General features: G+C 39.0%; 3 protein-coding genes across 3 annotated transcripts in view; 1 reads left to right on the top strand and 2 right to left on the bottom strand.

Annotated features, from left to right (window-relative positions):
• pkhd1l1.1 (PKHD1 like 1, tandem duplicate 1) overlaps positions 1-14,242 on the bottom strand; it is a 45,972-nt gene extending 31,730 nt beyond the window's left edge. The window contains exons 1-25 of the mRNA XM_080862683.1: positions 14,133-14,242; positions 11,948-12,027; positions 11,643-11,777; positions 11,465-11,542; positions 11,042-11,186; positions 10,199-10,298; positions 10,046-10,103; positions 9,874-9,967; positions 9,622-9,675; positions 9,451-9,524; positions 9,307-9,349; positions 9,116-9,186; positions 8,920-9,030; positions 7,581-7,673; positions 5,454-5,719; positions 5,279-5,370; positions 5,015-5,174; positions 4,144-4,279; positions 3,881-4,024; positions 3,604-3,758; positions 3,286-3,396; positions 2,995-3,144; positions 2,787-2,911; positions 2,523-2,686; positions 2,140-2,309 (exon numbers count right to left, since the gene is read on the bottom strand). Coding sequence (XP_080718809.1) covers positions 2,140-2,309; positions 2,523-2,686; positions 2,787-2,911; positions 2,995-3,144; positions 3,286-3,396; positions 3,604-3,758; positions 3,881-4,024; positions 4,144-4,279; positions 5,015-5,174; positions 5,279-5,370; positions 5,454-5,719; positions 7,581-7,673; positions 8,920-9,030; positions 9,116-9,186; positions 9,307-9,349; positions 9,451-9,524; positions 9,622-9,675; positions 9,874-9,967; positions 10,046-10,103; positions 10,199-10,298; positions 11,042-11,186; positions 11,465-11,542; positions 11,643-11,697 — 2,649 coding nt within the window. The 5' untranslated portion in view covers positions 11,698-11,777; positions 11,948-12,027; positions 14,133-14,242. The remainder of the gene's footprint in view (positions 1-2,139; positions 2,310-2,522; positions 2,687-2,786; positions 2,912-2,994; positions 3,145-3,285; positions 3,397-3,603; positions 3,759-3,880; positions 4,025-4,143; positions 4,280-5,014; positions 5,175-5,278; positions 5,371-5,453; positions 5,720-7,580; positions 7,674-8,919; positions 9,031-9,115; positions 9,187-9,306; positions 9,350-9,450; positions 9,525-9,621; positions 9,676-9,873; positions 9,968-10,045; positions 10,104-10,198; positions 10,299-11,041; positions 11,187-11,464; positions 11,543-11,642; positions 11,778-11,947; positions 12,028-14,132) is intronic.
• A 1,698-nt stretch (positions 14,243-15,940) lies between these two features.
• Positions 15,941-17,550, bottom strand: LOC308384153 (transcription and mRNA export factor ENY2-2). The gene is made up of 5 exons (XM_080862534.1): positions 17,471-17,550; positions 17,293-17,367; positions 17,119-17,189; positions 16,950-17,024; positions 15,941-16,210 (listed from the first exon to the last, which is right to left on the bottom strand). The coding sequence occupies exons 2-5, from the start codon at positions 17,358-17,360 to the stop codon at positions 16,134-16,136; spliced, it is 291 nt and encodes a 96-aa protein (XP_080718660.1). The 5' UTR covers positions 17,361-17,367; positions 17,471-17,550; the 3' UTR covers positions 15,941-16,133.
• Positions 17,551-17,791: 241 nt separating this feature from the next.
• nudcd1 (NudC domain containing 1) overlaps positions 17,792-23,411 on the top strand; it is a 55,116-nt gene continuing 49,496 nt past the window's right edge. The window contains exons 1-3 of the mRNA XM_080862533.1: positions 17,792-18,009; positions 19,135-19,289; positions 22,208-22,393. Coding sequence (XP_080718659.1) covers positions 17,895-18,009; positions 19,135-19,289; positions 22,208-22,393 — 456 coding nt within the window. The 5' untranslated portion in view covers positions 17,792-17,894. The remainder of the gene's footprint in view (positions 18,010-19,134; positions 19,290-22,207; positions 22,394-23,411) is intronic.

The following is a 23,411-nucleotide window of genomic DNA, read 5'->3' as shown; positions in this document are numbered from 1 at the left end:
TGTTTTCAAAGGAAATAAGATAGTAAGTAGCATCCAGATGCTGCTAATCAAATCCATTGATTAACTGATCATCAACAAGTGTGACCTCCTCTGTATATTTATGACGAAAGAATTTCCCTCAGGATAAATAAAGTTCTTCTTATCTTATCTTATCTCATCTTAAAGGTTTTGTCAGTCTGTGGCATTCAGGTACGTGTTAACACAATTCCAAAATCTTCCCAAATTCAAATTGGATTCGGGAGACAGACACTATCTCTACTTTCAAGATTAGGCTTAAAACTTTCCTTTTTGCTAAAGCATATAGTTAGGACTGGACCAGGTAACCCTGAATCCTCCCTTAGTTATGCTGCAATAGATGTAGGCTGCGGGGATTCCCATGATGCATTGAGTTTTTCCATTCCAGTCACCTTTCTCACTCACTATGTGTTAACAGACCTCTCTGCATTGAATCATATCTGTTATTAACCTCTGTCTCTCTTCCACAGCATGTCTTTATCCTGTTTTCCTTCTCTCACCCCAACCGGTCGCAGCAGATGGCCCCGCCCCTCTTTTCTCTGTATCTATGAAGCGCCTTGAGGCGAGTTTTGTTGTGATTTGGCGCTATATAAATAAAATTGAATTGAATTGAAATTCAAACCACAGTTCGACTGTGCAGTGCTTAGAAAAGTATTAAAAAAAGTAAAACCAAGAAGTACACCTCAGTTGGCATGGTAAATATTAAATGTCATGGCAGTACTATTAAAAAAAGACTGAACAAGTATGGCTTCTTTGGATGGGTACAAACACCCCATACCAATTCTCAAGCACACTGGTGGAGGGGTGATGATTTGGGATCATGTTTTGCAGCCACAGGACTGGGCGCCATGCAGTCTTTGAGGTAATCATGAACTATTCTGTATAACAGTCAAATGTGAACCCTTCATCTTATTGATACTAAATGTGGTTCTACAAGCTGGATTTTAAATGGGAAAAGAACACCTGTTAAAACAACATGAAGCAGAAAACCCACATAAACTGCGCAAAGATTAATGTCAGCTTTAACTGAAATAGCTGACATTATGCTTTGGTGCTGCTTCTGCTTTAATTTGTTAGCCAAATAATGACTGTAGAGCAGGTGGAGGCATGACACGCATACAGGATCATTAAGGTGCCTCTCTGTACTGTAACTTATATCGCACGCGTGGCTGCAGGTCACTGTACATTTCTACTGCTTTCATTCACATTGCTGAGGCAACACTGATCTCTTAAGCAGGACATCTGGTTTCAAAATACTGTTACTGAGGCAATTTTGAAACTTTATATCTACTCACTCTTCCTTTATCATCTTTTGGTTTGTTTTATTGAGACAATCCGTAGACACCGTAACACAATAGCACAGGAATGCAGGCTTAACTTTTAGCCTCTGTCCTTTCTTTGTGTGGATTTGTTTTCCAAGAAACACAAGCCAACAAGCCTAAACTCATACGGTTACTCCAATAAGATCCCACAGTACTGGCGTGACTGGGAAAGCCCCTTCTTCTCCCGTTTAATTTTAGCAACACAATATATATATATATATATATATATATATATTTTTTTAACAAAAAGTTAGGATTTCAACAGCCAAAAATTGTTCTCATTATTTGCAGACCAAGAAAACAAATTCAGATTCTGCACTTGGATATGTACAGCATTGTAGGACAGGGACAAGACATGATGTATATAACCTGTGCTTTTTGGTTTTCTGTTTGTAGCATAGTTTCTATTAAGCAATCACATCTTAACAGGCATTGTTTGGATGCAGGTAAAAAGTCTAAGCGCAGAGTCAAAAAGACATTTGCCAAAGTGCATCAGATAACTAATACTTGGTGAAAATGTAGTTTAGATTTATCTCCTTTTTTGAACAATAACAAGAAGTCAGAAATCAAAATCTTTGCCTTGATAGCCACAATAAAAGGCCTGAAAATTTCCCAGTTGCATTAAGAATATAGGTTAGCTTGCTAAACCTAAGCTTCTAGTCTTCTAGTCTAGTCTGCTGACTTTTAACAACGAAGCCAACCTGAACTGAACCGACGTTACATTTGTGATTTCCAGAAATCTAATGACTTCTTATTCAATATTTCTATTTTACACATCTAAATTAACACATCTAAATCCTACCTGCAGGAAGCCAACGCCTAGCAGTGGAAAATCAAATGCACAGTCTAGAGGTGTGGCTTTGATCTCATAGCTGATCCGTGAAGCAGATGATGCATGTTTGCTGACGGAGATCAACTCGAAGGACCGACCAGAATCCTCAAAAGGAGCGGGCCTCCTCTTGTTAGGAACAGCTGTGCAATAAAAAATGAGGAAAATTAAGTTTATCAATATTTAATTAGGGAGAAAACAAGTGTTTAAGACTCCCTGTACAGGCATCAAAGTTATACATTTAAAGGTATTCTGCAAAACGGTAGGATAGAAATATGTAACAACATAAAGCAGAATATTAAGATATTTGAATACTGTCTGTACAATTAAACAATAAGTACTATCCAACTCTGTACCATTTTCATCAATTGCAGTGGCCATCTTTCCAATATGAACGACATCTATGTAGAAATCTTCACCAGAAGTATCCTTGTACAGGTAGAACTCCAGCAGACTGTATCTGCTCCCAATGTATTGTGTCTGCAGAGAACTTTGCAGATTCATGCATTTGTAACTCCATCTGTGAAGAAAATATCTTATTTACACGCTGCACCGATATGTAATTAGTATCTTTGCACATTTTGGATAAATCAAAAGCACTTTTAGGACTTAGCACTGACTTGGAGCCCTTGTTGAAGATAGTGTTGATCTTTGTTGTGAGTGTTAGCGTTTTGCCTTTGCTGTCCTGGTAAGTGAACCTCATTCCAACTTCATCTTTCAACATTCCCTTGTATGCAAAGCAAAGCTGGAAGAAAATTAAATGAATATTTGTGAAAAAGGTAGCTGCACAATGCCATTAACAATAAATACATAAATGATTGATTTTACCATTGGGTGCTTGTCCAATGAAACCGGTCCATATGTATCTCCAGACTCTGTTGTGTAGCTGTCCTTGAAAAGGATCTCGGCGTTCTTCAGCGACCACCGGCCACAGAATCCAGAGTGATCTACAGGCGTCCCTTCGTTTGCAATATTGAACTGATGAATGGAAAAAAGCAGAAAACTGAGAATCCACAATCAAATTCTCTAAAAATTTAAGAAATCATTTCTCACAGTTTTCTGTTTCAGACTTACAGACATTTCTTTTCTGTTTTAGTATTTTTATTTGTCCCCACAAACCTGCGAATTGTCATTTTCAAAGTCTTTGAAGTATTTCACATCAGTGCCTTCAAAACTCAAGATCTCCCCCGGACACTCTGCTTTCATCAGGTCTTCCAGAGCCGACTGAACCTGTTCACACAAGCTGGGCATTAGTTACCTCAAGACATCACACCTTTAACAAAACTGTAAAAATTCAGTTTTTGCAGGATCTTTGATAGTTATTTTCAGCAACAATCTTCATCCTAATCAGTCTGTGAATAATATGACAAGAAAAAAAAAAAAAGCTAAACTTGAGACGGTCACTGGACTCTTTTTTTTTTTTTTTACAATACAGACCTCAGATTTGGATGCATTGAAGGGGATGGGCTTTGTAGGGATTCCTCCCCAGAGCAGAGTGAAGGTTTTCATGTTGCCCCTCCCCTTGGTAACCTCAGCAACAGTGATGTTGGTGTCCGAACCAAAAACCTCAAAGTGAAGAGGTTCAAAGTCACCTACAAGCCAAGAGAGCAAAACGCACAAATTTAACACCCAACAGAAAGTCAGTTGCAAAGCTCAACACAAGCTTACTCTTTTTAATTATTTTATGCATCCGCCTCACTTTGGTTCTTCATACCTCTGTCAGAATTGAAAGTGACTATAAAGTGAGACCCTTCGCTGCTTTGTTGTTTGGTGACCATGACTGTGTCGGGTTTGATGGACCACAGGCCGTTCAAGGCTGTTTCTACCTCAGCTGCTGAAGCGCTGACTGCGATCGGTGCTAAACGAGGCAAAGATGAAGAAACAACGTGTATTTTGGGGTTCCATCAAATTGGACCAAGATATGCAAGTTTTTTTGTGGCTACCAAATCCAAGTTTACTCAGTGTTTTTCACATTACCAGTCATGGCACGTCCATAGCCGAGGCTGAAGAAGGCGCTACTACAGAGTGCGTCAGAACAGCTGCTGCTCACAGTCACGTTCTGGACTTCCTTGACTCCAGCCACATTGGCGGGCCACATGTCAAAGGTAACCACCTGGTTAACAGTGAAAATGTGCAGAAATGAGGCACAAAGCTATGAAAAACATCATTCCATCCATTTTCTTCAGCTTATCCAATTCAAGATCAGAGGTGTTCCCATGCACTTTGCAACTTTTGCAAAACAGGAGCAAACCTAGCCTAGCTCTGTCCAACAGAGGGGGATATAGTAACACTATTTAATGCTCAAACCTGTAGCATGTTACTGTATCTCATCTTTCTATTTTTTTTATTTCTAAGCTAACTAACCAAACATGCTCCTGTTTATTTACCCAAACGTCCGAATACATCTTTTGGAGGACTTGCAGATATTTTTGGATGAGTTGTACATTCACAGCATTTCTGCCATTAGAGGTCTTCCAGGCAAATAAAATACCAAAACATATAGTTTGAAGACATTTTGAAGCATTCTGAGTGGTCTTCATCACACCCATGAAAATATATTGGACTCAGCAGAACTTTATTATATTTAGCTGTGTGAATATATTGGTCATTTGATTTATTTCTAATAAAATAGCTGGAAGTAGCTTAGACTAGGCTTCCATTAGACAACTATTGATATAGCTAGAACAACAAATAATGAGCAACCTTCACTGTCACCTGTAACTTTAAAGCATTACAAACAGTGTTGCAACGTCATACCTACAGTACATTACTATATACACTAGTCTGATATCAGGCTTAGGTAAGGGCGTATGACACCTCTGAAAGGTGTAGCTACCACGTGCTGTACCTGCTCCTCATCAAACACGTCGTAATCAGCACCAATGTCCTGGACTTCATTGACAGCATCATCCGTCTGGTCTTCTGTGTAGGAACTCTCCCCTTGGAACAATCCCAAGTTTATGGTAGCTGCACTGCCATATTCCTGTTGAAGAATTTCCATGTAATACCTAAAACAAAACATTTATAGTTATTTTAGGTATGCCTATAAAATCTTTGGTATACTTTGGATGAATGATTTGGGGTAAATAAAGCTGCAGGCTGCCAGGCTTACGGTTTGTCTTTCTCCAAGGCCAGTACTTGTGACTTTTGTGACGCCAGTTGTGTGTAGTCAATGACATAATATGGCTGATATGCAACTTTAACCTGAAGTAAAGGATTTAGGAAATTATTATCACTTAAGAACAGTAAACTGTACTGTGATTTGAAAAAAATAAATCTTGTCACACCTTATTTTCAGGGCGGCTCGAGTTGCTGAGATAGAGATCACATCGATCATCACAGTTCAAGTATATCGTGTAGTTGCCGGTGGCAGGAGGGACAAAGAAGCCTGTAAATCGTGTGGTGAAGTAATCCATTTCTCTGGGGAAGACGTAGGGCATGGAGTCGATCCACTGAGACCAGTAGCCAGTTGTGTTCTTGTTGTAGCTCCAAATATTGCTGAGAGAAGAGGGCCGCGAGTTGTTCCACACCTCCATTTTCAAGCCTCTTCCGCCTTCACATAAAAAGTAAAAATGAGGTATGCAAAAACAGTTAGTCGCTTAATCAAGGAAAGAAAATGAAATGCCAAAGAGATGGCATATTAGCATAATAATCTATGATAAAAGCAATCAATAGACTAATATCAGCAACAATGTTAATGTATTTCAGGGCCACACTGCTTTTGTCCCTGAGCTAAATACTAAAATCAGTCAAGATGAACAACAGTAAGATAAAAGGCTTACAAGTGTGAGAAAAGCTACAAACGAAGTAAATAATGAAAAACATGAACTCATTTCAAATACTGAAAAGTCAACAGAGTGTTACAAAATAAAATCCCAGTGGCGACAGATGAAAACCAGACTGGCCTGAATCAGACAAACACGGAAAACGCAAAGCAAATAAAAACAGAAAAGGCAAGCATGCAGCGAGCCGGTACGGCTGCCTTTTGACCCCGTTTTAACACAAAGGACAGGTGAGTTATTTTTTATCATCAGATCTCACCAATCTCTGGTGAAAGGATTTTTTTTTTTTGGACAACAGTATCTCCTCATAGCCCAGATCTGATTAATCTGTCAAGAGCATTTTTTTGAAATACATATTTGGTAAATGCAGAAGCTGGTAATCCATTTAAATAAGTTTTGTGCATCTTGAAGCAAATTTTACAGCAAAGGAACAATAAATAACAAGTCGTTAAAGATTAAGATGGTATATGGGTCATAACAGATCACCCGAATTCCTAACCGACCCCCTCAGACTCAACATGGACTTTGTACAAATAACTTTAATACAATATTTAACCTTCATTCTATGAATATTTAAGTGAAGTACACAGCTGTGGATCAGGATCTGGTCTTCACTGATAGAACTTGGAGACCTTTCATATGCTACAATGTGTTTGTGTCAGCCACCTCTTCGATACGGTGATGTCACCACCAGAGCTTTCAGTTTTGGGACTTTCAAGTTGTATTTATTATTAAATATTTTTATGTTTGGTTATTAGTTGTCTTACTGTGTAGATTTTCATCTTGATGTTATTCCTTGGCCTCAGTTTTGAGTGTTTACTTCCAGCTTCTGTTATTTTAATTTATTCCCTCAGTGTTTCATCCTCCTGTGTCTCTTCTGCTACAGAAAGTTATTTTATGTTTCTGTATTTCCCCATTTAGTTATGGCTTTCACTATTTGTTTACTAGTTACTTGTCATTTATGTCTTATATTTGGTTTCCTCTTGTTTAATCACCTGAATTACTTGGATATGTGTGTTTTCACAGCTCTGTCTTCTTTCCCGAATTAGCCCTTTGTGCAAACATAGCATGGATTTGTTATTCTTCTCTCACTTTTTGTAGTTTCTATTGCTTCCTATCCACCAGTAAAGGGTGTGCTTTATATTTAAGCCTGCCTGTACAGTCAGTTTTTAGGTCTGTTTGTGTATGCTGAAATATGACAAAGATAAAACATCCAGGGAACCAATGTGTATTTAAAGAAAAGTTAAAGGTGATTATGTTCCTGATAGAAACAGTGGTAGAAATTGAAAAACATTAAAAGGCATGTGTGTGTTTTTTTCCATTCACGTCATCGTGACTGAGAACTTTTCTGTGATGCACGATTAAAGTGATTGTTTGTGCTGGAATGATTATCTCATTCCAGCACACAGCACATCAAAGTCATAGTCTTGATAAAAGGTGACAAGAACAAGATGAAATCTCTAAGACAGCAGATTTGTTGACAAATAGATACTTTAAATTCTTCCACTCTTCAAGTTGTCCACAGATTCCCATGTGTTACTTAGATAATTACACGGTATGACAGCGGCAGGATGGATCAAAACAAGTGCCGGTTAAAAGACAAACACATCAGAGGAGACGGCACGTTCTCACCCGGGTAGACTGCTGCGTTCTTGTTCATCTGGTGTTCTGCAGTCTTGCATGTGATTCTGTCATCGTCCACACTCTGGACTTCACAAGGCAGGCCTGTGGAAAAATATCAAACGTCAGCGGCTAAAGGTACATTTTAGCTCACATCAACTTTACACACACATGCAGAAAAAAACAGCAGAGCTGAATAAAGCATGTTTTCATGTGGGGGGTTTATTTACCTAACATGTAGAATTTTGAAACATTTTACAACCACTCGACGGTGGTAGAAAGCACAATTAATACAAAGTATTGTATGTAAGTACATCAATGAGTATCAAGGTACTTCAATGACATTTAAGTCCATGTAACCGCCACCTATAATCCAGCTTTAACTTTAAAAGTCTACCTTTAAAACAAAAACACAATAATATAATCTATTATAAAATTCACGTGTGTTGTAGGTTTTCTTTACTTATTTTTCAGCTGGTTTAATATATTTTTTATTTCTTCCCGTTAGTCATTTTGTAACTTATTTAAAAATAAATATAAATCTAATTTATTACGATGTATGAATATATTTTTCTGCAAATATGTTTTTTTTCCATCACCACTTAGATTTTATTTCTTTGTTTCTTTCTACCATCATACATTTGTACAATTTTCTAACTGGTAATGTTTTGTAGCTGACAATTCAATGGCTATTTCTGCATTTAACATCTTTAAAATCATCTATAACTTCAAATATGCAAATATATAAATACTTAGAGAATAAATTACTGTTTGGTTTCATATTTTCTAACTGTAAAGCTCATAAAAAAAATAATTCGTCTCCACATTACACTCTCCAGTCTGTTACTGATCATTTGTGTGTCACATCACAGCTGACATACATTTCCAATGCATTGCAAACACCTGAATTTAGTGATCTGTATCGTTATCTTTGTGGAGAGGAATGCCTTTAAATGGTGATTCCATATCTGTTGTCTACATATTGGGTCTTACAGTTCAGTTACAGTCTCACATCTATTATTATTGCATATGTACCATAACTGAAAGTCAGCAGCATACTACATGACTCACAATGTCATGGTGTGCTGTGCTTCTGTGCTTTGGAAAGTTATTTCCTCTGCTGTCTGACAAGTCAGTGGTTTTGTTTTCAACACATGCTGACATGCTGCTGTGTTGACAAGGATAATCACCTTTGCGTGCCTTGTAGTTTGAACAACACATAGAAATTTGTTTAGTGGAAACGCGTGTATCATTCATCCATTCATACTGAACACTTTGTGCTGAAAACAAGTTGACACGGCTGTTGCTGGTTAGTGTTTTTATGCGTTTCTGTTCCGATGGTGACGATTACCTCCAACGAGAACGCGTGCTGGTTGATCAGTTTCGTCAAAAAAACGACCCTGAACGGTCAACAGAGTTCCACCCATGATGCTACCCTCTGAAGGAAAGACCCCTGTCACCTCTAAGAAAAAGACAAAAACAAGGAATAAATACTAAATGTAAGAACTGAATCATCGTGAACAACAAATATCTGCTCTCCTAAGTACCTGCAAAGGTCTGAAACATGGACAGCTTGCCCAAAGCTGAAACCCTGTAGAGCTTCTTCACTGCCTGACTCCTACAGATTATAAAGAAAAAAGAATGGCTTCTTCTCAGCACAATTTTCAGTTTATCATCTGCAACAGCTAAAAATGTTCAGAAGCCACAAATTTTACATTAAACAATTGAAGTGTTTTACCTCCCAAAGTCTGCATCAAGAATGTAACTCAGGTTTTGATGACCTGTTGGATACACAATATATTACTAAAGGGTTGTTTGGAAAACTTGAAAGTGACATATATTAAGAAGAGCTGTAATTTCAGTGTGAAGAAAGCCAGCCTACCAACAAACGTCCCCGTCATTTTGCAGCTCATGTATCCCATTTGTGAAGATTGAGAAACCAGTTGGAGGTTATACCTTAAGATATATTGTGCAAAAAATGAAATAACTTTTCTTTTCTTTTATAGTGCTCTGAATATATTCAATGTAGAAAGCACGCAGGTGAACAACTTACCGTTCATCTGAGTTGGGTTTAAGCAGATCACAAGGCATTCCTCCCATGTAGGATCTGCAATAAAAAGAAGATTACAGAGGTGTACAAATAAAGTTTAAGAAAACTGATGGATGAGGCTGGATCTGTTACAGAATATTAACAGATTATCTTCAAATCGTGACCTTTTTTCATTTTATAAAATTGCTTTTTGCTGCTTTGGTAAGATTAATTGGTTTACAGAAATACAATTTCAGTTATTTTAACATTTTCTACCTCAGAAATCTGGCGTTGATTCCATTTGAGCTCAAGTCTGTGTTGCTTCCATATACATCGGTAAAGATACGTCCATACACGGTCACCAATGTGCCTGCCATGTCATTAGAGTGGGTTTAACAAAAGTTCAAAGTGAACTCAGTAAAATAACTGAATGCAGCACACACGTTACCTGGAGGACCACTGACTGGACTCAGAGATCCAATAGTAGGCGTGCGATACCAAACAGTCTGAAAAGAGTTAAAGTAAAGGTGATAAAAAAACCAATGACCACAACAAATCCAAAACACAGATAAATGAAAGTATGTGTTGCACACAGACTTACTGTAAAGATGCAGAGCGAACTATAACGGCACTTGCTGTTGTCTGGAATGGGAACACCATCCACGCTGACATGGATTTCATAATAATCATATGGCATGGGTCTGTGAGAGACAAAGAAATGATTTTAGATGGCAATGACATGCAGGAAGTAGCTTTAAAAAAGAGCCATCATTATAATATTCAGTATATTGAACATCAACAGCCAGACTCCTAACTAAACAAATACTCAGTGTTAAGACTCATATTACAGAGTACTTCTGCAGGGGGTTTGTACAAGTTGTGTTGTGTTATTTTTAAATGTAATATAAAAAATGAAAAACTGGAATAAAATTCCACTTTCTAGCTTTATGCAATAATATGCAAATATAGATTCTATACAATTACACATACATACATTATGCATACAGTACAAAGTTTTGGTAAAAATGAGCCAATATGCAAGGACTAATCAATTAACCAGTATTAAACAACAGCTATTATAGCTAAGTTATCTAGAAAGTTAATTAATCTTTTATTCACAAGGACGACTAGGGGCGCTCAGAGGGGAACTTATTTTAGGCAAAGTGTTTTATTTCCTGTCTCCCTTCCCTCACCCCCAACCACTTGCAGCAGATGACTGCGCCTCCCCTGAGCCTGGCTTTGCCGTAGGTTTCTTCCTGTTAAAATGGAGTTTTTTATCCTGCTGTTGCCAAGTATTTGCTCATAGCTTTTCGTCCGATTGTTGGGTTTTTTTCTGTATTATTGTAGGGTCTTTAAGTGACAATATAAAGTGCCTGTGAAATAATTAAGTAACTTGTGAAATAAGTAAATACAGACGTGCTGCTAAAGTATGCCTGGACTGTACCTGGTGTAGCACATAATCTGGTTGCGGTGTGTGGAGTCTCTCTCCACATCACAGGGGACTGACAGGGTGTTTGACACCAGGGTCACACGGTTTCCAAACATGTCGTCTACTGGATTCAGCTGGAACTGCCGCTCCTGTGCAAAACCTGGAAGGGAAAAAAGGGGGCAACAAAATCTCAGAAGGTAATTGTTTTTGAGGCTTAGAGTCACATCTTTCAGCATCATCCCACCAGGCCAGCAGGCACAAGGACTCTCAGGACAGTTACAACTGCATTAACAAATCTTCTTCAGCTGCATCTTTTAGCTACAGAATAGCTTAAAATTGACTTATATCTAAGAATCCATCATAACTTGTTTTACAAAGTAAAATAATGCCCACACTACTTTTTAAATTTACTTCTAAACCTCATTACGGATCTCCTACCATCTCCTTGAATGGTGAGTCGTGTGGCTCCATTGACGCTTCCTATGCGTGGGGACACGGAGGTTATGCGCTGAGCATCTGCAAAATTGAATTAAAACCGCATGAGAAATCTTTTTTCCTCGAGTGTGAACAGCGAGCTAAAACAACTGAGTTTAGAATAGAAGTTGACTTAACTTACCGCAGCAACACCAAAGAGCGAAGAGGAGAGCTGCAGCCTTCCACTTGACCTCCATCCTGAAGAGCTCCCAGGTTACTTTGCTGCCTCACCTGCGCCCCTCTCTCGACCGATTGTGAATCACGTGACACAAAAGTACTATTTATAACAAAAATATAATTGAAATTTATTGACAGCCATAGAATAAATATATGTGGTAAAATGTACAATTATTAAAACAAATATTATTTTAAAAAATTGTATTTTCCATTTTCCAGTGTGACATTTAAGTGAACAAAACTCACCTGCTGTGAGAAAATTTTGTTTACCTGTTGATTGGGAAACTGTCAGTTCAGGGACGCGCACTACCTTTTTATAACGTGCTCAGGGTCCCGCCCCTCACCTGAAACTGGGAGGAGACTGGAAGAAGTTTTTGCTGCATTTATCAGATTTTCAAGATGTCTGCATTTAAAAACAAAAGCGAAAGTGAGTCAAAAACCGTGATAAATAATGGCTCCATGAACACGGGACGTAATTAGCGATGAACATGTGGAGGAAGAAGTGGAGCTATAAAAAGCTAAAGTATGCAAAGTTATACACGTTTTGCATTTGTTCAGTCCTTCAGTAAATATGGTCTTTGTGTAGCCTTTGACTTTTTCACACCGTTTCATGACCGTTGGATTAAATTTGCATTAAAGTGCAATCATTCTCCACTTGCACAATGTGCTCTTGAAGTGGTCTTCATGTTATTCTGTTATTGTCATGTTTTTCCACGTTTCATTTATAAAACATATCGTACAGTAGTGCTTCGCATTTCAGTCTTTGAGTGTTTGCAAAACTGTCTGTGATCATAACAATGATAAATAAAACTCCTTATGATGCTTGCAACCTTATATTAATTGTAGATTTCCTATTCAACTAATTTGTGCCTTGAACCATAAAAAGAAAACAGATCTAAAACTGGCAAACAGTAAATAATAATAATAATAATAATAATAATAATAATAATAATAATAATGTCAAACATAGTTCACTGACAGATTACAGACCAGTCTCTTGGTGGCCCGTTTTCCTTTAGACTATGTCTATTTAAAAAATCCAAACAATGCATAGAAAGATTGCTTAATTAAATTCACCAAAGTGGGTGTAATATTCATAAATATGAAATAATTCGAAGGGTGTCCTCATGACTTTACAGATGGAATCACGAATGCCAAACCTCTGTTTACCTTCAGAAGCCTGACATCATAGAAATATTTCAGCATGATAATCATCCAAAGCACATTGTCAAAAATCACACGAGTGTTTCAAGAACAAAAAGAAAAAAGTTGTTTTAACTATTTCACCTGACTTGAATCCAACAAAACACCTTCAAGGTATTTAAAAGAAATGTAAAGTAACAAACCCCTTCCAGGAAAGAGATTGTTATCAAAATGTCTTTGAGCAATGACATGACGTTGTTCTTCAACACAGGTACTCTCCATGTACTTATAATAAGCAAACCCCCACCTCACCCACTCTGATCACCTTTCTGTTACGCTTGAGCCTGCTTACAAACCATTCTGGAAGTGCAGCAGACCAGTGAGAAAACAGACCAGGATCTGGCAGCCTCAGGACAGCCTCGGCACTAAAGACTGCTTTAGGAACACCGAATGGGGGGTGTTCAAGACAGCAGCCTCGCAGGGAGACCAGATAAACATAGAGCACGCAGAGGCAGTAAACAGCTACATTGCTAAGAGGATGTCACTGTAGTTAAGGCCTTCACTGCACGTGGCAACCAGAGACCCTGGTGGAGCATGAGACTGCTCTACCTGTGGCCAGGTCTGCGAGAGACACCTCTGCGAGACAGGAAACACCAGATGAACATGGCAGGGAGTACAGGCACTGATGAATTGCAAGGGGTCAATAAAGATGATGCTTCTCTTCCGGACAGGTTCAATAACTTCTTTGCATGCTTCCAGGCATCAAACCGAACATACAGAGGGAAAGTGGGTTCTCCTCCATTATCTACAGGGCCAGCTGTTATTATAAGTGCAGCAGATACCAGAGGACCCTAGCCAGGGTCAACCCACGGAAAGCTGCAGGTCCAGATAACATCCCAGGACATGTGCTCAGGGACTGCACTGGTGAGCTGGCACATGTCCTAAATGATATTTTTAACGTCTCCCTCAGTCACGCCACCGCACCGAGATGCTTCAAAATATCCACCATAGTGCCAATAGCAGAGAAACCAGTTTTATCTTGTCTAAATGGCTACAGTTCCGTCGCATTGACGCCAACTGTGATGAAGTGTTTTGAACAGCTTATCAAACCACACATCAAAGCCACCCTTCCTGCATCAATTGACCTGCTCCAGTTTGCTTATCATCCTAACCACTCCACAGAGGATGCATTAACCACCACCTTGCACTCAGACATCCCCCATCTGGACCTATGCCATACTCCTATATATTGATTTTAGCTCAGTGTTTAACACCACCATTCCACAGAGACTACTAGAGAAACTCCACTTACTGGGCCTGAACACCACACATGTCTTGGGAGAAACATCTCCAAACCCACCATGCTGAGCGCTGGATCTCCTCAAGGATGTGTTCTCAGGCCACTGTTGTTCAGGTTGTTAACACATGACTGTGTATCCAGATATGAGGGGAACCTAGTTATTAAGTATGAAGATGATATCACAGTGGTGGGACTGATTTGCAGAAATGATGAATCAATGTACAGGAAAGAAGTTGAACATCTTGTGGGCTGGTGTAGAGTGAATAATCCGGAAGATACGGATCCAGCACGCTCCTCTCAGTATCAGCGACTGCCCAGTGGAGAGAGTAGAAGACATCAGGTTCTTAGGTGTTCAGATCTCGAAGCACCTGAGCTGGGACAAGAGCATCTCAGTGATCAGAAAATGGGCCCAGCAGGGACTGGGTGAAACAAGCCTCTGTCCCCTCCAGCATCCTCAGGACTTTTTGACAGAGGCATGTTCTGACATATGGTACATGTATATCAGCGTGGTATTCCAACTGCAGTATGTCAGACAAAACAGCACTGCAGAGGATAGTTAGAGCAGCTCAGAAGGCCCTTGGAGTTTCCCTCCCCTCTGTCCAAGAGCTTTTCGAGAGCCACAGCAGGAGCAGTGCACTGAAAATGGTGAATGACTCCTCACACTCCCTCAATTCTTTGAACTGTTGCCATCAGGCAAACGGTTATAGCTGTTGGAGGAAGCCTCCAACAGCTTCCTCCCACAAGCTGTTAGAATGCTGAACTGTTGATTTGGTTATGTACAGTACTATACCCAGCAGTCTTTAGAATTAGTTTTAATTAGTTATCTTTCTTACTCAGTTCTTTATTTATATAGTTATCTTTTTTTTTCTTTTAAAGAGACTATTTTACAGTGATGCATCTGGGATGCATGTGTGTCTGATTGTGCAGAGTGGGGTGTTTCCATGATGTTTGTGTGTGTGTGCGTGTGTTCTAATATTTTTAAGACCCTGAACAAACACCCTTTCATTTTGCCTGCACTACGGCGGTATGAACAGCAAATTGAGAATTTAACATTTAACAAGCTAAATGAGGCCTGTAGAGTCTGAGCTGTAGCTCATATATCAAAGTTTCTCTAAGCATTACTCCTTGGGGAAAATTTGCTGGGATGTCCTCTCATAGTAACGCTATGACGTATTTTCCACTTGTGACTGACTAATCTTTCTCAGCGTAGAATGATGAGCTTCAAAATGTTTAGAAATATCCTTTACAAACTTCCAAGACTGTTGGAACAAGTGCTTCTTCGAGATCATTGCTGATGTCCTTCCACCATGGCACTGCATTAACACACACCTGAAAGCTCCAGAGCAGGGAACGGCCAAAACTTCTACTTTTATAGAGGTGCTCACACTTGCTGATGATCAGCTATTCAAGTGCATTTGATTAGCAGCTGCTTAGCCTCTTAATTCCTATGGAGGCAGTAATGATGTACTTTTTTTCACACTCTTTTTGTATTTTTTGTGTAGCAAGTTATGTTTTGTTATTTATCTGAGATAATATTTATCTAATTTCAAGATGTGTTTAAGACCAGATCATTTTTTATTAACTCCTGATCCGTAAAACCTACTGCCAATCAACATTATTATTTCTGGGGTGTATTTTCTCAACAACTGTAAATAAATAACATTTCAAAGTTTATGATGCAATTATAAGTTTTTGTTTTTTTCGACATGGGCAACAGATTGGGGACCGGTCGAGGGTGTCCACTGCCTTTTGCACTAAGACTTAATTTGTCTGCACTTTTGGGTTTTGATCAACCAGACAGGTAGCAATTACAACAAGAATGACCAAAATAGGCATGACTTTATTTTTCTTCTCCAAAACTGCAGCATAAACTAAAAATCAATATGAAAACACACAATAAAAAATAAAATTAGCACTAAAATGAACATAATAAACAACAGTTTGGATTTCACTCGTGGATCAACTGTGAGTAAAAACAAACAAACAAAAAAAAAAAAAAGGGAAGTGTGTCATTCACAAGGTTGCATGTTGAGCTAAAAAAGCTCTGATTCTCTGGAGGAGTTCTTTCTTCACACTGTCTGGTACAAGTGCTGCAGAGGAAAGAGATGAAGAGATGAAGAGAGATAAGTCAGAACACAAAATAGAAACTTACATACTCACACAACACGATACTTTTATTGTCAGAAGTTGTCATCCTGTCAGCTGTTTCTAATATTTTTTCTATGTATGTTATAGTGTTGGCCTGGTAGATAAAATGACTTTTAAGAGGCACCAGCTCCTTCTAAAACTTCCTACGAAGCTCAGAAACATTTCCAGAAATCACCATGCCATGCACGAATAATGGTTAATATCCAATATGCCCAAATAATGGAAAATGATCCAGAAACACTGCCATCTTCTTTAGGCTAAAGCTCACTTAAAATGACTGAGACATCTGAAAGTGTTCTTCAAATGGGCAGTCAATGTCCAAAGACAAACTCTGAAAGACCTTCAGAAAGTCTGAAGAACTACTACTGAAGACCACTTCAAAACAGTTTAGAGAAAATACAGCGTCTGGCTCCTTGGAAGAAAAATATAAAGGAGTGAGGGGTGGTTCAAGACTGTATATCAGGGAAACCTGAAATTGTAAGAGCTGTAATCAATAAGTAGTGCTGACCTACAACATTAGCAGTTTGTTAGTTAGCATGCACAAAGATGTATTAAAGATTATGTGCAGTGCTAAATAAATAAATTGACTTGTACATCTAAACCAACGATGCAAATGAGTATGCTCATCACTTCTAACAGTCTTCCTCCCCCTGCTGTTGCGTTTGAACATCTGTACTGTACCTCTGCCTTTTGGTGTGACCTCTGTGACCAGGTCCTCCACTGTGACATGCTCCAGGCCCTTTTCTCTGATCACATCTGGCTCAAACGGGAGGTAATGACTTTAGTGACTTTTGTTTTTATAGCACCACGACAGCATCACCGGACACAAACATAAGAACAAGTCAAATACCTTTGCAGTGTGCTTTCAGCTGATCCTTCCACCCACACTCCACCAGCTTCGCTCTGAGCAACTCTTTCAACCTGCGGCCACACATTTAATTCACATTATGTGGCTTAATCTGTGCAATTCAAAACCACGCCAAACCATCCAGCATCAAATCACTGCAGCGAAAGACTCGCTTACCGCTCCCGTTCCCCCATCTCTATCAGCTTCTGATTTATTGCAGCCCTCATCTGGGAATCTTTGCTCATGATCCGCCTGAAATTAAACACACACACCGACACAGTCAGCTCGGAAGAAAGAGAGTAATAAAAACATATATTATAATGTCTAATTTAGCCCCCTATCAGGTAGCCGCTACCGTTATCGAGAAGGATCAGCTGGGGAACATAAGGTCCCTTTACGCAACTGAACCGTCTAAAAACGTTCAACGCTTAAAAGTTCCGGCTTTGGAGCGGTTAATCTTTCAACGTCAACCTGAATAACCAATGATAGTCTCATTAGTGTTCAAAATACCTGTTTAATAACAACAAATATAATACAATACATTTAAACTGAAAACACTACATTAAAACAGTTACTTAAGCATTTCAAGAGAAATTAGCTCAGGACTCAACTTCCCCTGCGCCCTGGGAGGTTTTGTCCGCCGTAAAATAGCTCCGTGTGTGAAAACAATGACGAAAACACAGGAAATGTGTATCACGCTGGCTACACCTCACCCTCCTCCTCTTGCTGCATACAGGCTGTCATCAACTTGTCAATAAGCCAGTCTCATTGAAAAAGACATGACTGCGTCTAACTACTCATTAAAGGTCAACAGAGACCTGCTGGACCCAAACTTTGAGAGTTACAGGTTATCCTTGGACGCCATACCGACGTACAACATAGAGCTGGATGCTGGTGAGAAAAACTTAATGCAGTGCAGTTAGCAAGTGTGCTAGCCTAGCCCTGATAAAGGTCCAGTATAACTTCTGTCCAGTATAACATTAAATAGGAATAGCAATGTAAGTTATTTGACATTATCTCAGACATTTTATTAGCTGCCACTACGTGACGACGTCAGCTGTTGATGCTACATAATATTTTGGCAGCTGTATCTGTAGCTCAGTGGCTCAGAATGAGATCTTAAGGCCCACCACTGTAACCTAATGAGCTTTCACATGATCACTAAGAAAAATCTGAACAATAGCATTGTTTAAACCACTGAAAATTAACAGATTAACGCTGAAGTGACTAATTACTACAGTTTGAACTGCATACACATACATAACTCATTTATATTGCCAGGACAAGTCAAGTGCACCAATTTTAAATAACTTAAAAACAATCATAGGGAGCTTGCACCTACTTTACGTTATAAGGTTAGTTTTGTAATACGTGTTTTAACTTCAAGATCTTAACTTAAGTTTGAACAATACTAAATTGGTGGGGCTGCTGATCCAGAAATGTACTTTAGTGATTAAAACGATATTTTGCATAATCATATACCAAAGCTTGCTAATTCCTTTTAATCGAAACAGGCCAGCTGAGCTCACCTGAGTTGCATCCAGGTGTTTTCTACTACGTCTCTTATCCAGATTATAAAACAGCTAGTGTGGGCCAAAAATCAAGAATCTATGAAGTGTGTGCCTAACAGGAGAATTCATTATAACATTGGTTTGGATACAGTCTTACTTATATAAAAAGGTGCTTACACTTTGCACAGACATCCACTCACAGTAGATGCAGGTATGCATATTACAAGGTGATTAATGTGCTTTAAAAAACAACAACAATACTTTATTTAGTGGGAATAATTCAGACAAATAGTAGCTGTAAAAATAGTTAATTGCAGTTTTTTTGTCACCAATAGTTCATCTTAGAGTAAAATGTTGAAATATTAAGATATGTTAAGACATATGTAACACTTTCCACAAAGCAACTGTAGGAAAGGCAGAAGGTTAAACTGCTTTTTAAGTAAAAACATAAATAACAGAAATTTGATTACTGCCATATTTAATCTTTTCTTTTTCATATCTGCCGCAGCCGTGGAGGAGGTCAAGCTGAAGGATACTCAGTACACCCTGGAACACATGCGTGCCTTTGGCATGTATAATTACCTGCATTTAGACCCCTGGTATGAGGACAGTGTTTACTTTGTGGACTGCAAAGGACGGGTCCTTAATCTCACCGTTACGCTGGTGAGTTTGCAAATCCTCTTGTTTTTTGGCCTATTTATGATTGTTGCCCCTCCATTGACGTCTAAGGTGTATTCACAACTGCACTATTTTTACGTGATGCTGCTCATTGTTCCACACATGAACATGGTAAGTGTGCTCAGTTTGCTTGGAGTTTTTCCTACGCAAAAAGAAACCAAACAAACAAAAACACAAGTATGTAATGTCATCGTGGCTCAAGAGTTGGGAGTTCGCCTGTAATCGGAAGGTTGCCGGTTTGAGCCCCGGCTTGGACAGTCTCGGTCGTTGTGTCCTTGGGCAAGACACTTCACCCGTTGCCTACTGGTGGTGGTCAGAGGGCCCGGTGGCGCCAGTGTCCGGCAGCCTCGCCTCTGTCAGTGCGCCCCAGGGTGGCTGTGGCTACAATGTAGCTTGCCATCACCAGTGTGTGTGAATGGGTGGATGACTGGATGTGTAAAAGGTCTAGTAAAGTGCTATACAAATACAGGCACCTTGAAAACAAACAAACATATAAACATTAATGTTTACGCTCTGTTCGCATCATTTGGTTGGTTTGTTTGTGGCGTTCCAAACACGTGTTGCCCTCAGGTTGACAAAACTTTACAACACTCATGGTTGAAAGGGCCTTTCTTCTGTCTCTTCCGTACTTTTTAAATGTACGTTTATTGGTTTTTATAATTACAGATACTGATATATTGGTAAATAGCTAATACATAATATATCAGCCCTGACAGCGTATTAATCAGGGTCTACTTAGGAGTTCCCTAAGCAGAGGAGAAACTGGCAGAAAGAAGAAGCTTTGCCACTTTTTTTTCATCCTGGTGATTAAATAAAGTCTTTGCGCTTTGCATAATAAGGTTAATTTATCTTTTTAGGCGTTAGAGGAATAAAATTTAATGTAACACTTAAGACAAACTGAGTAGTTAAAGCATTACACTGTGTGGTTAATTACAGCTGACTAATGGTAGTTAACTTGCCAGCATAATAACAGTTTGGTTTGGCAGCTGTAGAAAAAACGAGCCACAGGTCAATCATGTGCATACATTAGTGCCATTAGTATGTGCTCCAAATTCAGAATAACAGTGAGGTAATTAAAGCTGCTGGTTACATGTTTCATGGGTAAAGATTCTAGTCAGTATTCTGTTACATCTTATAATAAACCCAGCATTGACAAAGTCATCATAGCTAAAGTGTTTCGGAGCTGGAAAAATGCAAGTTGGGTCTACTCGACCTTCATCAGCAGAGCAACACGCTGATAGCTTTCACAGCCTCATGCTGTGAAGCAGTTTATTTTATTTTTCACATCGTAGAGCATTCACAGACATGATGAGCTCCCATGTATTATAACAGTAAATCGTAGAAGCTGAAGAATTTTATTTATTATAATAATTTAGATCAAGGATTAAATTTACCATCATGACAAATGGATTTAACCTGAAATCTAACTCTCACCATGTGAATTTATGTAATCGAGAGTTTTCCTAAATCACTTCTAAGTTTGGAGTCTTTGCAAATGATTTTAGGCAAATTTAGGTCTTTGTTTTATAGTATTGTTTTATGTTTCCATTATATAACGTTTCATATTATGGACCTGATGTTGTGATGGTGTATTCAGTGAAGGATTTTTATGCGCCTGATGTGCCAGTAGGTGGTGACCAAACACTTGAGCATCAGCAGGTTGTGGGAAGAGAAAGGATGTCTGTGAAACACAAGAGTTTTAAAAGTTATGTTAAATTATATAACATTATTTCTAACCTCTTTTTATTCTTGGTCAAGATGCAAAATAATAAATGTCAGAATAAACGTGGCTCTTAGTATTTAGTGTGAACCACAACTTTCTGTGCAGTCTTTTGTCTGTCGTATGAATCACCCGAGCACATAAAGTTTGGATGAGCCCTTGTAGGTCTCCAGTTAATCACAGGAGCGATTATATAATTGACTCAAGGTTCTGATTGGTATTGTTACCCCGTACCAAGATGTTGAGATGAGGAGCAAAATCGTTCTCATGACCTTTTCCACCGAGCCTTCTTTTATGTCTTAGTCATCATTGACCATAATTAGACATAATTGGTGTCTCACTGGAGTTTTTTTCTTTGATGATCATCACACTGTAATCCTGCGAGACAGTGTTTCTGGTTTTCAGTGGCACCATTAAATGAAATTTATGGAAAAGTGTTGCTCAAATTCTAATTACAGTGATCACATGATAATTATCATCCTTCAGCCTTTTGTGCTCGGTTGCTCGGCACATTGCACATAGACGTTTCACACTCCGTTTCAGGGCATTAACGGCACGGATGCTGGAGAAAGTGATACCAAAGGTGTAGCGATATAATGTGCCGTGCCACGCTCCATGGCAACAACGGGGTAGCTTCTCCACAGTCCTTTTGAAAAACTCTGTCTTCACGCAATTTGTGATGCTCTTTGTGATTCATGACTGGACTTCTTATTGTTTGATTGGATGTTAGCTGTAAGAGTGCATGCATCACATATTTCCCAGTATCCTACAATATTTTCTAATGCTAAACTGAAGTGGTGACAAAATCAGTTTTGCCATGTTGTTCTCCATCTAGAGCACTGAAATGAGCTTACTTGATATCCGGTCTTTATTCCATTCATCCATCCCTCCTCCCCTTAACAGTCAAGCAGTACAGTAATTGGTGTTAACATATTATAAATGTATTTTTTTAGTGTTAACTGGACAGAACATGCACTTTGAGATATTAAAATAGGCATTTTTCTGTTGTTTCTGAAATTTGATGCACTGACTTAATCAAGTAATCAAATACACAATGACTTTGTTTCATTCTCATACACCAGCACACTGAGATTTCCTCTGCAGATAGGAATGAATCTAAATGGCCTAATCTTTTTTTATGAATGCAGTACTGGCTTACGGGTCTGTTGTGTTCTGAATTCAGGACACCGCCCTGGGGAAGCCGAGAGAGGTCTACCGTGTAGACGTCGAGTCCAGCCAGTGTGAGGATCGTCTTTGCGCCTCCCTCAGCCTGACCTCGGCGACCTGGGCAGCTCTGTCGGATGGTAGCGGTCGACTGTACCTCCTCCGCACAGGCAAGAGGGGAGACAGCTCCCATATGAAGTGGGAAGTAAGTATGGACGTGGTGTTTACTGCTGTAAGTGACGCACAGACGTGTTTGAAATATTTTTTGCCGCTGAAGTGAAGGTAAAAAGACACAAACCTGAATTCCCTCTGTGTACTATTGTAATACCGGTGCTGCTTTTTCTTCTGCTTTCTTGGCTTAGCACAATTAATTATTAGCATTTGCAACTGACAGTTGTTAAGTCAGTTAGTCACTAGCTCATTGGCGTGTTCACAGCTGTCATAAATTAGGTCAAAACTGGGCAAAATTGGAGGTGTTTTGAATGTCCAAATGTCTCTGATGATGTAATTTTGAGTCACTAAATATCTTTGTCAGTACTGCACAAGAGAAGCTGGGTTAGTAGTCAGTCAAAAGATAATTAGACATTAATTATTGGGCATAACTTGACCTGTTCATGGGCTCTAATGTACCTGTGGTCCTAGTGAGACACTTCTGCTGGTGACGGTAATAAACTATATATGAGAAATGGACGTAGCTTCTTGGTCTAAAAGGAAAGCCAACTTGGTCAGCAGATGGTGGCCTTTCAAAAAGGATTGCAATTAAATAAAGTATTAGTTGAAATACTGCTTGATTAAATGTGTTATTCTTAGCTTTGTCAGAATAAACTGGAATACAGTATACCCAAGCAACCGAAGGAAAGAAACCCTAATTTGGTAAGCTTAGCCATCCTTCGCAAACTAATCTGACACTGTGTATGTTTGCAACATTATGGTGACTCTTAAATACTGATTTGAGGACTGTGATTAATAGTTTCATGCACTATGAAACTATATGTTTGCAAGAGTGGACTTCAGTGGGAAGCGAAAGGATTTGGGTGAAAATCAGAGCGAGATGGGCAAGTCGGAGAGTATTCAGACATGGTCACACTTTGTAAGGCTCCATCTTTTCACTCGATTTGTTCATAATAGAAATGTCTTTTTTTGTGAGCATGGCAGATGGTGCTCTAAAAATTTCACATTCAGTAAGTAGTAACTCAAAGGCCAAAAAGGACAGCCTTGGGCTC

This window comes from Rhamphochromis sp. 'chilingali' (assembly GCF_963969265.1).
Source record: "Rhamphochromis sp. 'chilingali' genome assembly, chromosome: 17".
Taxonomy (NCBI): Eukaryota; Metazoa; Chordata; class Actinopteri; order Cichliformes; family Cichlidae; genus Rhamphochromis; species Rhamphochromis sp. 'chilingali'.
This window is presented reverse-complemented; position numbering and strand designations above follow the sequence as displayed.

What these genes read in the sequence shown, in the direction of transcription:
- LOC308384153 (XM_080862534.1), bottom strand. Translation starts at nt 17,360, where the DNA reads ATGAGCAAAGATTCCCAGATGAGGGCTGCAATAAATCAGAAGCTGATA. An exon ending in GAGATGGGGGAACGGGAGCG is followed by an intron (nt 17,190 to 17,292) that starts GTAAGCGAGTCT and finishes GTGTGGCCGCAG; the next exon opens with GTTGAAAGAGTTGCTCAGAG. An exon ending in GCTGAAAGCACACTGCAAAG is followed by an intron (nt 17,025 to 17,118) that starts GTATTTGACTTG and finishes CGTTTGAGCCAG; the next exon opens with ATGTGATCAGAGAAAAGGGC.